The sequence below is a fragment of the Gossypium hirsutum genome, chromosome D05 (assembly GCF_007990345.1).
Source record: "Gossypium hirsutum isolate 1008001.06 chromosome D05, Gossypium_hirsutum_v2.1, whole genome shotgun sequence".
Taxonomy (NCBI): Eukaryota; Viridiplantae; Streptophyta; class Magnoliopsida; order Malvales; family Malvaceae; genus Gossypium; species Gossypium hirsutum.
The window spans coordinates 28,566,485-28,579,877 of record NC_053441.1 but is presented as its reverse complement, the minus strand read 5'-3'; the positions used below and the strand labels follow the sequence as shown (position 1 = coordinate 28,579,877).

At 32.7% G+C, this 13,393-nt stretch overlaps 2 protein-coding genes across 5 annotated transcripts; both read right to left on the bottom strand.

Annotated features, from left to right (window-relative positions):
* Nucleotides 1-354: 354 nt before the first annotated feature.
* On the bottom strand, nt 355-5,178 carry LOC107904727 (probable ADP-ribosylation factor GTPase-activating protein AGD11). 4 transcript variants are annotated; one of them, XM_016831193.2, is made up of 11 exons: nt 4,764-5,178; nt 4,639-4,686; nt 4,433-4,558; nt 3,635-3,748; nt 3,380-3,464; nt 2,637-2,712; nt 1,909-2,072; nt 1,590-1,821; nt 1,244-1,356; nt 991-1,090; nt 355-897 (listed from the first exon to the last, which is right to left on the bottom strand). In XM_016831193.2, exons 3-11 carry the CDS (start codon nt 4,503-4,505, stop codon nt 616-618), a joined length of 1,239 nt encoding a protein of 412 aa, XP_016686682.1. In that variant the 5' UTR covers nt 4,506-4,558; nt 4,639-4,686; nt 4,764-5,178; the 3' UTR covers nt 355-615. The 4 variants fall into 4 exon arrangements, with proteins under 4 accessions (XP_016686682.1, XP_040950537.1, XP_016686681.1 ...); XM_041094603.1 differs by lacking the exon at nt 991-1,090 and having other exon boundaries at nt 1,240-1,356; nt 4,764-4,841; nt 4,974-5,174; XM_041094604.1 differs by having other exon boundaries at nt 648-897; nt 991-1,078; nt 1,240-1,356.
* A 3,164-nt stretch (nt 5,179-8,342) lies between these two features.
* LOC107904726 (uncharacterized) lies at nt 8,343-11,967 on the bottom strand. The gene is made up of 5 exons (XM_016831191.2): nt 11,624-11,967; nt 11,000-11,061; nt 10,168-10,258; nt 9,685-9,781; nt 8,343-9,600 (listed from the first exon to the last, which is right to left on the bottom strand). The coding sequence occupies exons 1-5, from the start codon at nt 11,836-11,838 to the stop codon at nt 8,899-8,901; spliced, it is 1,167 nt and encodes a 388-aa protein (XP_016686680.1). The 5' UTR covers nt 11,839-11,967; the 3' UTR covers nt 8,343-8,898.
* Nucleotides 11,968-13,393: the final 1,426 nt, after the last annotated feature.

The following is a 13,393-nucleotide window of genomic DNA, read 5'->3' as shown; positions in this document are numbered from 1 at the left end:
TCAAAAATTTTTTTTTAAAAATTTCTGGAAATTTTATATACTTTTCTGATTTTTAAAAAATAGAATTTTTGTTAATTTTTCTATTTTTTATTTTTTCAATTTTTAATTTATTTCAAGAAAATAGCAATTAGGTTATGTGGCGTGTTCCCAGCGTACCACATCATCTTTTTTAACACAGTTAATGGGCGGAGTAAAGTGATAAAAAAAAAGCTGAAAACTTCATGTACCAAAATGATGATTGGGTACAACTTTGGAGGCAAATACTACATTAACCCAATAAAAAAAAGAAAGACATATGTATTGGACAATTTGCAGTCAAATCCAAGTAAATTAAAATTTTGAAATTTCACCTAAATTCTTCCCAAATAATTTGGATCCATATTTGTTGCATTGGAGTTTTTTTTAGGGTAAAACTTGATATAGAAAACAAGAAAATAAGAAGAAGAGGCGAGGAAGAAGATTAAGATGGAAATATTGTTACAGGGTTGAAGCCAACTTTCTGGATCTGGTTTTTACATGAATCCATCAATCAGATACCAAATCGTTCATGTACATCACTTCAAATTTTCAAAATGGGTTTTTTCCTAATTTACCATCTCAGAATATTTCCGACCGCTATTGAGTAAGCGGAACGCATTCGAGTTCAATCTCTAATATCCCTCTCTCCACATTTTGTAGCCTAAATGAGATTTCCTGTTTAACTTTCCCATCTGCTAAGTTTATGATACCATCTTTTAGGAAGTTGTTGTCCCTGTTCGCCACGCATTTCCCCAGCTGCATCGATTCATGAATCTCCGACTTCTCGTAGGCTTTTGCCGCTGCGACCAGCGGTTGAATGTCGATCTCCGCATCCCCCATAAAGTCATCGGTCGTGAATGTATCTTTATCGTACACGATCTGCATACAAAACTCGGATATCGTTTTACGAAATCCCGGACAATTAAATTTCACATTTTCCTTTTCCTTTTCCTTTTTAAGAATCAAACTCACCACTCTCAAAGGAGGAATGTTTTCCGGAATCGACAACATTAAGCTTTCATTCCAGACTGGGTTTAGGTTGTTCTTTATGACGCGAGTCCTCACCGATTGCAAAATATGGAAATACAATGCACTCAGAATACTACCATGAAATGCTGACGAGTCTTTGAAGATCATATCTCCATATTCATATATCCAATTCCAATACTATCAAAGTAAATTAAAATAAAACGAGAATATTAGCGAGAAAAAGAGGCATACTTGATGACCCAAGGCAAGAATGACGTAGGGATCGCTAGAGAGCATATCCCGGACGGCTAGATTGGTGCCTTTCACCACATTCACTTTAATCAGCCCAACAAATTCAACCATACCTGCCTATAAACAGGACATTAATTTATGGAAAAATAAAATAACATTCAGTAACACACTTCAATAATAAAAGAAACCATGTTACGTTGAAAATTTTATATGTCCTAAATAAATACGTTGAAAATTTTTCATATTTATTGTATGGATGTCAAAAATGGATCTTACAAGCAAAATGAAAAGTCAAAGCAATGTATAGAGGGAATAAGCAACTGACGGAACCAAAAAACCAAAATAGTTACCAATGAGTTGCTCTTCTTACTAATCTTCAGGTGATCACTATCTTTTCTTCCCCAGCTGTTTCTAAATCTGTGCCCGATTCGATGTCTGCTTTGTTTCTCACTGTGTTTTTTCTCATTAAGAAGAGGGTAGCCGGGAGGAAGTGGTAACGTAGACGATGGAGTCTGATGATGCGGCTGAAGGCGGCAGCTCGTGTGTTCGCCTTCCAAGAATTGCTGCATCTCATATTTTCTCCTGAGCATAAGAAATAGAATACTGAGGAAAAATAGGATTTGAAAAATTAAAAAATAAAATACCGAAATTTTAATTTGGCATTATTACTTAATGAAATCAGAGCGTTCTTCAATGGATGAATCTGGTCTGGGTTTGTTGAGGTTATTAGGAAGGAAAGCTTCATACTTGTTGTTTACAACAATATTGCCTCCCAAGTTTACTAGACCATCAACTAGGTCTTCCGTCCATTCATCTAGCTTCACTGATAAAACCTAGCACAATTGCTTATCAAATTAGATAATTAATGGATAAAACGGTATGGATATGATCCTCTTAAAACCATATAAATGCATTGAATATGTCCATGTCAAACATATATCTACATCAAACACTTGTCCAAGTAACATAGATTCAGCATGGGCGCTTCTATTTGTGTTTGCATGTGTGCATGAGACAATCAAAGAACTATAATCATAATACTATACCAAGTATTAGGGAAATCAATGATCAAGAAATGATTGAATAGGATATTTGGCACTACATTGCTTTGATTCATTTTTCCTAAGTATCCGTGTAATCGATATCTTTAGGTTAAATAAATTCAAGATATCTTGAAAAACGTTTATATTATTTGACATCAAGAGTAAATGACAAATACGGTACCAGTTTAACACAAATATACTCAATTTTTTCATATATTCGAAGGATCATAACTTATATTTGAATATGTGTTAAATACAAATACTTAAAATAAAAAAAGAATTGAGAAACATGGTAATAACATCAGTTACTTGAAAACTTCATTTAAGTGGAGTAGGAAAATCTTAGAACCATACCTTTGATATATGCGATCCAAGGCTTCTATGAACACCAGAGCATTTGATACAAATAAATACTCCAATACTTAAAGATCTGATATGCAGAAAAGAAGAATATAGTCAAAAACAAGGGCAATGCTAATTTGATATGCTAAATTTAAGCATCAAAAAAGAAGGAAAAACTGTGGAAAAGAGGGGAAAATTTATCAATATATTAAACTATATACTCATTTTTTTTCCCTTCACAAAAGAAGAAACAAGCAATATCTATGTTACTCGGATTCAAATATCAATGTCGGATATGGATATGTACATGTGGGGAAGCTTTTTGGACAATGATATCTTCGTACACATATTGGGCATGAGCGCAAAACATGAATGTTTCAAGAATGTGTGTACAAACTCACTCCTGAAGCTCAACAAAGAAATGGTTGTCTTTGCTTCGAGTAAATTGTTTATTTGGAAGAAAAAGGGACCATATGTTTTCAGGATTTTGACACCTTGCCTTAGAGGCATAGATTGAGGTATCCGACATAGATATGGTGATACGATCCTTAAACGATTTTTCAAATATACAGGAAAACTTAAATTCTACTTTTTATGACGTTGATCCTTCAAGAACCCTCCAATATATGAAAACCTTATAAAAAGAATAAATATCCTCGTATCGAACGCATACTCAAATCTGAGAAACATAACCTAGAAACGAACAAATATAGAAAAGAAAACACTGTAATAAGTCAGAAAGATGAGATAATTACACCCATTTAGGATCCGGGGATCCGCAATCTGCACAAACACGATTCCCAGTGTCTTCCAACATTCTCTCCAGCCTGGCTTGTGGACCTGTTCAATGAATAATACAAGTTAAAAATGAAGAAAACATTCTAAGTAAAAAGCATCAATGTCATACGATATTCATATCCGACACTAGTACTCAAATCTATGTGATATACTTGTACCGTGTTAGATGGACACGGTACTTCAAATAAAAAATGAGTCAAAAGGGATGATACCGAAGGATCTCCATGTTTCTTTTCTGAGAAGCCAAGATGTAGTGTCTGAATCACTAGGTCGTTCCCACCGTGGTGTGTCTGAACATAATAGATCGTACAAACAAGACCCTGATCCTACAAATCCAACATAATCAAATTAACCTAACATATTCTTACAAGACATAAACTTTTGGAAAACATGTAACCAAACTGTAAATTAGTGGAATCACTATCTTGGTACAGAGATATCATCCTCTAAAAAGACCTTCTAAATACATGGAAATCTCGAGAAAACGTATATCGAACACATACCAATATCAAACACTTTCTTTAATTTTTTAGGTTTCTTTATGTATTTAGAGGATCATTGAAAGTTAGATTCTCATACACGTATATCAAAAACAAATATCAAAGACGAGTCTTTTAAAAGAAATAAAAGGTCATGACAAAATAACTTTCGGGATGACATAGGAAGTTCAATACAAGATGATAAACAAGCAATTAATCACAAGCTAACAAGTTTGCAATACATAAAAATATATAAAAGGGACTCTTTCTTAGGTACAACTCGTCAAAATCGATCTAAAATAGCAAATAACCATCAATAGACCAAGGTGATTGATGATTATGTTGTTATGGCTCTTTACTTTTTCGAATTATTTGTTTTATATTCATATGCACATGGGTATAATCCTCCAACGAATTTCCAAATACATGAAAATTTATGTTACCGATACATTCATTGCTTTCACATCCTTCTCGTGTATATAAAAAAAACGACAGTCTTTCTGTAAATCGTTTGTGTAAATGAAAAATTACCAGAAGGAGGCGTGGGATCAGATTTTTCGTACTGGGTAGACATCTCCAGCTTCCAAATTGAAGACCTAATCATTAATCATTAATCACTCTTCTTATTTGGATACTCCCAATTGTTAGCTCCTTAATCTGCATTTAAGTTACATAAAACATCCATTAAACAAATAAAACAAAAACCCAACAATTTGAATTCAAGAAACAATTCTTACATTCTAAACATTTTGGGTTCTTCATGCGGATGACGAACGAACCATTGACTGCATTGAAATTACATTAGCATTCATTAATCAATAAATAAAACCCAATCATTTGAATTCAGAAAAACAACTCTTACTTTCTAAATATTTTGGGTTCCGAATTAAAAAAATGAGATCATTTGAATGAAGAATGAAACCCTTGATCAAATTCTCCTCTGCATCAAAAATATTGTTGAACAGTAAAAGGAAAAATTCTAAAGGAAATCAAAATATTCATGTTAAAATCGAGAAAAGAAGAAGGAACACAAAACTACAGCTAAAAACAAGAATTAAAAAGGTTGTTCTACATTGTTGGGAAAAAAACAAATGTCAATGGAAGATTTGCACTGGCATTCGAGAGGTTAAGCAACTGGAAAAAGAATACAATTTTTCCTAATTTGTCAGAAAAAGTTGTCATAATTTGTTTAATTACTTTATTTTTCGATATTTTTATTAAATTTAATAATAGAATGCGGAGAATAATAGCCTCCAGACGCCAACAATTCTGGGAGTTAATTAAAGCTCGTTGGTTTCTTACCAGACGCCACAAATGCAAGAGAACCTCTAGCACGTGATTGCACTCGCTCACTTTTGTCTTTTCCATTTTTAAAAAATAACCTATGGTAACTTAATTACTTCAAATGAAGCCTCCTTTACGGCTTTGAAATATGGTTTTATTTTTGGGATAAGTGAACATTTAGTTACTAAATTTAACTCTCTTTTTTAATTTAATCCCTAAACTTTTTTTCTCTGTCTTTTTTTTAATTTAATTTTTTTTAATTTAGTTCATGCAATGATATGGCACTTTGTGTTGCATCATCACCTAAATATTTTATTAAAAAATTATGTTTTTTAAGTGATTATGTAACATAATATTAAAGTATCATGTCATCAGATGGACTAAAATTAAAGAAAAAAATTATCAAGTTTTAAGATTAATATAAACAAAAATAAGTTCAAGGATTAAATTAAAAAAAACACCAAATTCAAAGACTAATATTGCTTTATCATTTTTAAAAAATATATTTGCAACCTATTGCCTATAAGGATTGTTAAAACATTCAAGTTTTATATTTTTTTACAATTTACTATAAGATCATATTAGTAGCCGTTTAGACTCTATCATGTATATTATTTATTGCTCAATTGTCATCTCCTTTAGGTTTGATCCTTAGAATACTTCGGTGCTCTATTGTAAAACTACAAATATTACAACTAACTTGTACACTTGTAATAAACTTGAGCTTTAAAATTATTTTATAAAATCGTTTGCTTTAGGCGCATGTGCAAACGCGATCAGCAATACATGTATGTTGACTAAAATTACTAAAAACTATTTCCCTAAGGTTAAAAGGAAAACAAAAATATTTGATTTGATACATAGTGATTTATGTGGCCCGCATAATACTCCTACATTAGATGGAAAGAAATATTTTGTTACTTTTATTGATGATTGTTCTAGATATTGTTATATATATTTATTGCATTCAAAAGATGAAGCGTTTGGTAAATTTAAAGTTTATAAATTTGAAGTTAAATTTTAGTGTGAATCGTTTATCAAGTGCTTAAGATTTGATAGAGGTGGAGAATACTATAATCTAATTTATTTTGAATCCACTGGGATTATCCATCAAATTTCAGCCCCTTATACACCACAACAAAATGGTGTAGTTGAAAGGAAAAATAGAGTCTTGATTGAAATGGTAAATTCAATTTTATCATATTCAAGTCTTAGACAAGGTTTTTGGAGAGAAGTTGTTTTAACAACTTATCACATATTGAATAGAGTTCTTAATACGAAAACTAAAATAACCCCTTATGAACAATGCAAGAAAAGGAAACCCAACCCCAATTATTTGAAGGTTTGGAACTGTAGAGCTATTGTCAAAATTCCAACACCTAAACGAAAAAATTTAGGTGAAAGAAAAATTAAATGCATATTTATAGGATATGCACATAATAGCAAGGCATATAGGTTCATGGTAATTGAATCAAATAATTCAATTTCAATTAATATTGTTATTAAATCTAAGAGATGTTATTTTTCTATGAACATAGATTTAGTTTTATTTCAAGATAATTACAACAACAACAATTAATTCATTCTTCAAATGAGAACGAGATTCCATTAGAACAAGTTGATAATAATGATAAATCTTATCAAGAATTAATAAGATGTAAAAGGATTAAAAAGGTCAAAAATTTTAGACTAGATTTTATTATGTTCCTTGTAGAAGGTAAAGGTAAAAGTATAGGCAATAAGATACTTTATTTTTATAATACGAATGAAAGCTAATCCTATTACATTTGAAGAGGCAATGAAATCTCAAGACTCTACTTTTTGAAAAAAAATTATAAATGATGAGATGAATTCAATAATAGAAAATCAAACTTGGAACTTAATTGATCTTCCACCGGGATCCAAATCAATAAGATGTAAATGGATATTCAAAAAGAAAATGAAGGTCGATGGAACCATTGATAAATTTAAAGTGATGTTGGTAGCCAAAAGTTTTGCACAAAAATAAGGTATTGGTTACTTTAATACCTATACTCATAAAGAAAACTCCCCAAAAGAGTACAGGCCTTTTTGTGGCTGCTTGTTTGAAATAAACTGTTGACAAATGAGGAGCGCACACGGAGAGATATGACTTTTTTCCCTTTTTGTGAACAATGTGGAAAGGCATTGGAATCAGCAATTCATGTTGTGAGAGATTGTGATTTCGTGCCAATCAATGTGGAAGTCATTAATACCTATGACCAGTTGGAATGTTTTCTTTAATTTACACTGGAATATCATGAATGAAGGAAACCTAAGTTTTGACGGGGCGAATGGCCAACTTTTTTTCTCAATTGTGGCCTAATTTCTTTGGAAAAATTGTATTGAATTCATTTTCAATAATGCTAGTAGAAGTAGCCATGAATTTGTTGCCTCAATTCTTGCTTGGGAAAAGTCTTTTGGTTTTAGTGATAATATGGAACAGTTGGCCTATTTTTCTAAAACGGAACAAGGGTGATAGCGTCTTGATTCAGGCTGGATCAAGATTAATGTCGATGGATCGGTATCAGTGAGCAGTACAAAAGCAGCAATAGGAGGAGCTGTGAGAGATTCAAATGGGAATTGGTTAACAAGTTTTGCTATGATAACAAGGGTGTCAGATGTATTTCAGATTGAGACACGATCGGTTGTTGAAGGCTTGAAGTTGGCTTGGTCGAAGGGTTTCACTCAGGTAGAGGTTAATTGTGGTAATGCAATGTTAACAGACACTATTGGAAATGGTTTCGCATCAATTAGTAACATTGCAAAAGTCCAATTAATACATGAATGGTGCACTAAGGATTGGAAAGTGAAGCTTAGATATGTTTTGAGAAAGAATAACAAGGTAGCTGATTGTTTGGCCAAGGCAGCAATAGAAAAGTTAAATCAATTAGTTCTTCTCTCACATATCCACAACAATATACTAAGAGATTGATGTTATTAATTCATTGCATAAGGAGGCCTCTATCCCCATACATTCCTAGCTTTTAGGCATGTATTTTCTATTTTCTATAATAATAATAAAAAACATTAATAATTCATATTATACAAATTCTAAAATATTTTTATTATATTATATCCAAATAACCAAGCAATAAAAATCCAAACAGCATAAAAATGAAGAATAAAGAAATGAAAGTAAATAAAATTATATCTTACATTTAAATTGATTACACTAAAGTAGTTGCAGTATCAAGTATCAACAACACTAACTTCTCCACTAAGCACAAAACAACAATAAATTTAAGCCACTGTTTCTTTTTATACATAAGAATCACAATCCGCAGTCTAAAAAATATTATAGAAATCGAAATTCAAACTCAAAACCTATTAAATTCGGGTAGAAATTGCAGCCTGCAACTTCAAACTCTAGACCGGTACATGAACCGACCGAGCTAGTTTACACTATCACTAAGCCTAAAACAGGGCAGAAAATTCAAATCATCACAGCATTTTTATACAAAAGAAATCGCAGCCTGCAGTTCAAAAATAAAGAAAAGGGTTGTAGATGTTGAAATTAGAACTCCAGACCTGCTAAAGGTTACCTTCTAAAATGACTGCATCAACTAACTCGGCTAAATTTAAGCCACTGTTACCAAGTCTAAAAGGGGTGGAAAATTCAAACCATCGCATAACTTAACAGGTTAACCTAAGACTAGTAATCTGTGGTTGTGAGAATAATATACTGCTTACAGTCATAAGTCTTCAATCTGCTCCAGGGAAGAGAAATGTGCATCAACTTTGTTGAGAGTTTCTTCATCAATTTCCATTGATGCGAACAATTTCGGCATTGGATAATTTGCTACTTTTCCAGGAGTTGTGTCGTTCTTTATGTCCTGCTCGTTCAACATGTCGGAATCTTTAATTTCTGTTGGAGTAGACATTGTGCTTTGATTGTAAAGTTGTGCTTTCATCTCTAGACAAGATTTTATATCCTCTTCATTTCGAGCTTTGTTCAACTTGTCCATGATATCACTTAACATCGAAGATCTCTCGACCCACAAGGGTTTTGCCTTCTTCAACCTATTATCGAGTTTATTTTGATCATCTGGATCAGTAGCTCCATTGTTAGGTTCACTTTTCTGAAGCTTTTTTATTCCCTGATCAACAATTTGCAGTATCCTCTTTCTGGTGTTATCAGATCTCACAGGATTCGATCTTAGCGCCAACTTCAGACCTGAAGTCATTGCCAAGGCCTCGTCTTCCTGTGAAGTGGAGCTAGGCTTAGACTCTTCATCCTCATCGGACCCGTCTTGCACAGGTTTTGTAGAAAAGACTTCCTCAAGTAAACTAATATTCTGCATGTACCGGTCAAAAGCATCGTTTTCAATTTCAATATTTCTGTCCTTGAATTCCTTCAACTTGGAAAACCTCCATTCATTTAAGGCAACAGCATCCTGAAATAGTGCAGAGGTTAAGGCTTATAAAGTAATATATCAAGCTAGAACAAGAATATCTGTTCACTGTAAACGGTACTGTACCTTTCTGGTCAGGTGTTTCTTTGAGCGGACCTGCAGATTGTCAAACTGTGCAAAAGCATTGGAAAGTTGCCGAAACGAGGGAACCCTTAAGGGAGTCCTGAACAACATTCAACATGCGAGGAGTCAGCCACAAGTCAAATGACAAACTCAAAAATCAATTTAAAGCTCAGAAAGATAGCGCTGAACAACTCATGCAGACAATAATGAAGTCAGCAACTCAAAGAGTGAAAAACAAAACACTATGGAGGCCTGAAAACTTTACAAGAAACCAAAAACAAGTGAGAAACATGCCTAACAAAGTTTGGCAACTATATTCTTCACAGTGGCTGTTTCACATAGAAAGTGACATTGCTTGTAGAGAAATAAGCTTCTCCGATTTTGTCCCATTCTTTCAGTTTGGATTGCTAGATACAATATAGACTTCTACGCCCAAATCAAATATGAAAACTACATGCATATTGTTAGTGGATTTTTTATACTTACGCTTGAGAAGAAGCCTGAGTTGACTTCTGGTCTGATGACGGAGTGCTTGAAGACGGTGTCTTCTCTGGAAAAGCTGAATTTGACTTTAAAACTGAAATTGCAATATAAATTAGAAAGTTAGTTACTTATGATGCTCATTGCTTCATTCCTTGACAATACATATATCCTCTCAACTATCAAGTCTTCAAAAATATTTGCAGTTTCATTTTGTAGTCAACGACAACTTATTGCGTTGTCAAAAATTTCCCCCTTCATATCAAGTAAAAGGGGGAAACTATATGACCATGCTTTTAGAAAAAAGTACAAACCTAAGCTTATCATATTGCTAGCCTTGAATAGGAGATATGGCCATTCCAACAAAATTAAAACGTTTAATCTTGTCACTCAAGGTACATGACCTGACCTATGTTGCTCTGACTCTTTAATTTGCTAGAAGTACTCATATCCAACACTTACACCCAACACATTTCTGGACATAGGTATGCGAATATGACCCTTCAAAGACCCTCTAAATACTTAGAAAAACTTAATGAACATACCCGTGTAGGCCATATACCCGTATCCAACACTCACACTCAAGTCCAATAACATAGCATATGACTACCAAGAAGAATCCTCGTGTCTTTATAATGTGTTCCAAGATAACATCCCTTCTAGCCATCTTCAACATGATTTGTACTTTATATTCACCACCCACAGACCCTAAAACTCTGACTTCTTCTTGATAAGTAATCACAAAATCGGATATCATCCCGTTACCAAAAACACCTGATTTGACAATAACAAAAATGAACTAGTTTTTCAAGTTTCTTGATTGATAATATGTCCATACCATGAATATGGCATGGATTTTGGGCTTTCGAGCAACAACTCTTGCACGAGCGATACGGACACCTGCAGAAATAATTTGAGAAACAAGAGTGATTTGATGGGTAAATTTTAACAGTCATTGGATAGTTGTACACTCTTCCAAAATAAAATGGTAATAATAATTAAACAGCTAATTCAAGTAATCCTGTCAACTTCATAAGTTAATTACATAATAATTCGGTAGACAGGTATCAACTATAAGTTATTTGTGGAGATTACATAGTTTATTACTTGCAACTTTTAACCAAACAAAATCCAAATAACAAAACTGACAACCAACCTAAGTAACAAGCATCTAGCTTAGGGAGGTCAATACAGGTTTTAAATTAAAATACTTGGAAAATACAAATAAAGTAAGCTAAAACAAAAACAAAAAACGGCAGAAGACCAGTACAGTACTATCTATTTTGATCTTGCTGTTTCAATTGATAATATTTCCTAGAATCATTTGTTCTTTTGGGGGGAAAAACTAAATTCCAAATTGAAATAAACCTAAATCCCAATTGCCACCAAAAAGAACTCCTAACTAAACATATTCTTCTTTTTAAAGCATTATATGAAGATAGAAAAAGAGAATTTGGATTACCTGGAGCGAGCAACATTGCCACACTGAATACATTTGGGTTTATTAAGCCCTCGCTGTGTCTTAGGCGGAGTATCCATACGCTGAAACGGTGGAGGAGGAAGAGGCGTCGCTGTTACCCCAGCAGCAGCAGCTGTAGCCGTCGTCGTTGTCGACTTGATAGCGGTGGTGGTTGTTTCGCTGATGCTTTTCGTCACGGCTGGCGAAGAGGCAGCCATTTTTAGGCACGTGACTTTCGTTCTTACTGTCTTTGATTCTTGTTTGATGAATCGGATGTGATAGCACGTGACCTCTCTGGAATTAAAATCTTCGGAGAGTTTGGGATTTGGGGAGGAAATTTTGATTTCACAAAATAGGAAAAGGAAATTAGGGATTTTTTAAAATTTCATAATATGGGCTGAGCCTCCACCCATTTTTACTCAGAAAAGAGACCCAAAACAAGCCCAATTTTTTATTTCGTAAAACCCATTTTTATTAATATTTACATTAAATTTATTATTTATTTGTGTTAAATTATAGAATAAAAATTTGAAAATTAAAAATATGCTCTAAATTCTTATACATTTCATGCATTTAGAATTTAGTTCTCCTACTTTTCGGATTTAAAAATTTAAGTTCAATTGTTACTATTAGTAAATTTCTTTTTATTAAATTCATGGGATATTTTTAACTTTAAAAAAATTCACTTCGTACTCATGTAACAATAAAAATAAGTTTTCTGATTTAAATTTTTAAAATTACCTGTTCGAACATGATAAAATAAATTTTTATTGGAATAGTCTCAAGAAAAATTGATGTCAACATTAATATTAACTATTATAAAAAGATATGGACCAAATTATGACAAAATTTATTATATATATAGATTAAACCTCAACTTTTAATATAGTATAAGGGCCAAAACTGAAATTTGACCATAGTTTTATAATATAAAAAAATGAAAAGCCATGTGTGATCCTTTAAAACCCTTGGGTATTCAAATTATATTTAATCAGTAACATTTTAATTGAAAATTTACTGAAATTAATTATTTAAACTAATTAATAACATTATAAAAAATATAGAGACAAAGTTATGTTAGAAATTAAATATAAAGATTAAATCTTAAAATTTGACATAATAGAAGGACCCAAGTGATATTTAACCATTTGTCTATAATATTGAAAAATAAACCCTATCCACGTGTCGACAAAAGGAAAGCCCGTTAACCTTATATACAATTATTTATATATATAATCGATAAAGAAAAGAAACGTTGAAAAACATGTTTTGCAATCTTGCCCCCATCAATAGGAAGGTGACGTAGAGTGAGTATTTTAATCTGTCCTGTCCAAGAATTGAAAATATGGACCATTTTACCAATAAAAGCCCATTTGCTACCTTATTTATGGAAATGGACCACTTTTTTCATTATTTACTGGAATGGGCTGAAAACACTAAAATGCGTCTATGTGGAAGCGTTTTAAAAGGAAATTTCAGCAAAACGCGTCACTGAGGGAGCGATTTTGCTATGTCAGCACAAAACGCACTGATGTGGACGCGTTTTGCTAACGTGGCAAAATCGCTCCCTCAGGGACGTGTTTTAGCCCGTGTTTTATACCCCCAACGATCATTTAAAATTTTGATTGTTAAGGGGTCCAACGGTAAAAAATATATAGAGAAAACCCCCTCCAATTTTTTTCACACAAACATTTCTTCAAAATTCTCAAAAAAGCTCTCAAATTTCTCCCTAAATTTCTCCCTAAATTTCTCAAAGCTCTCTTTAATTAATTA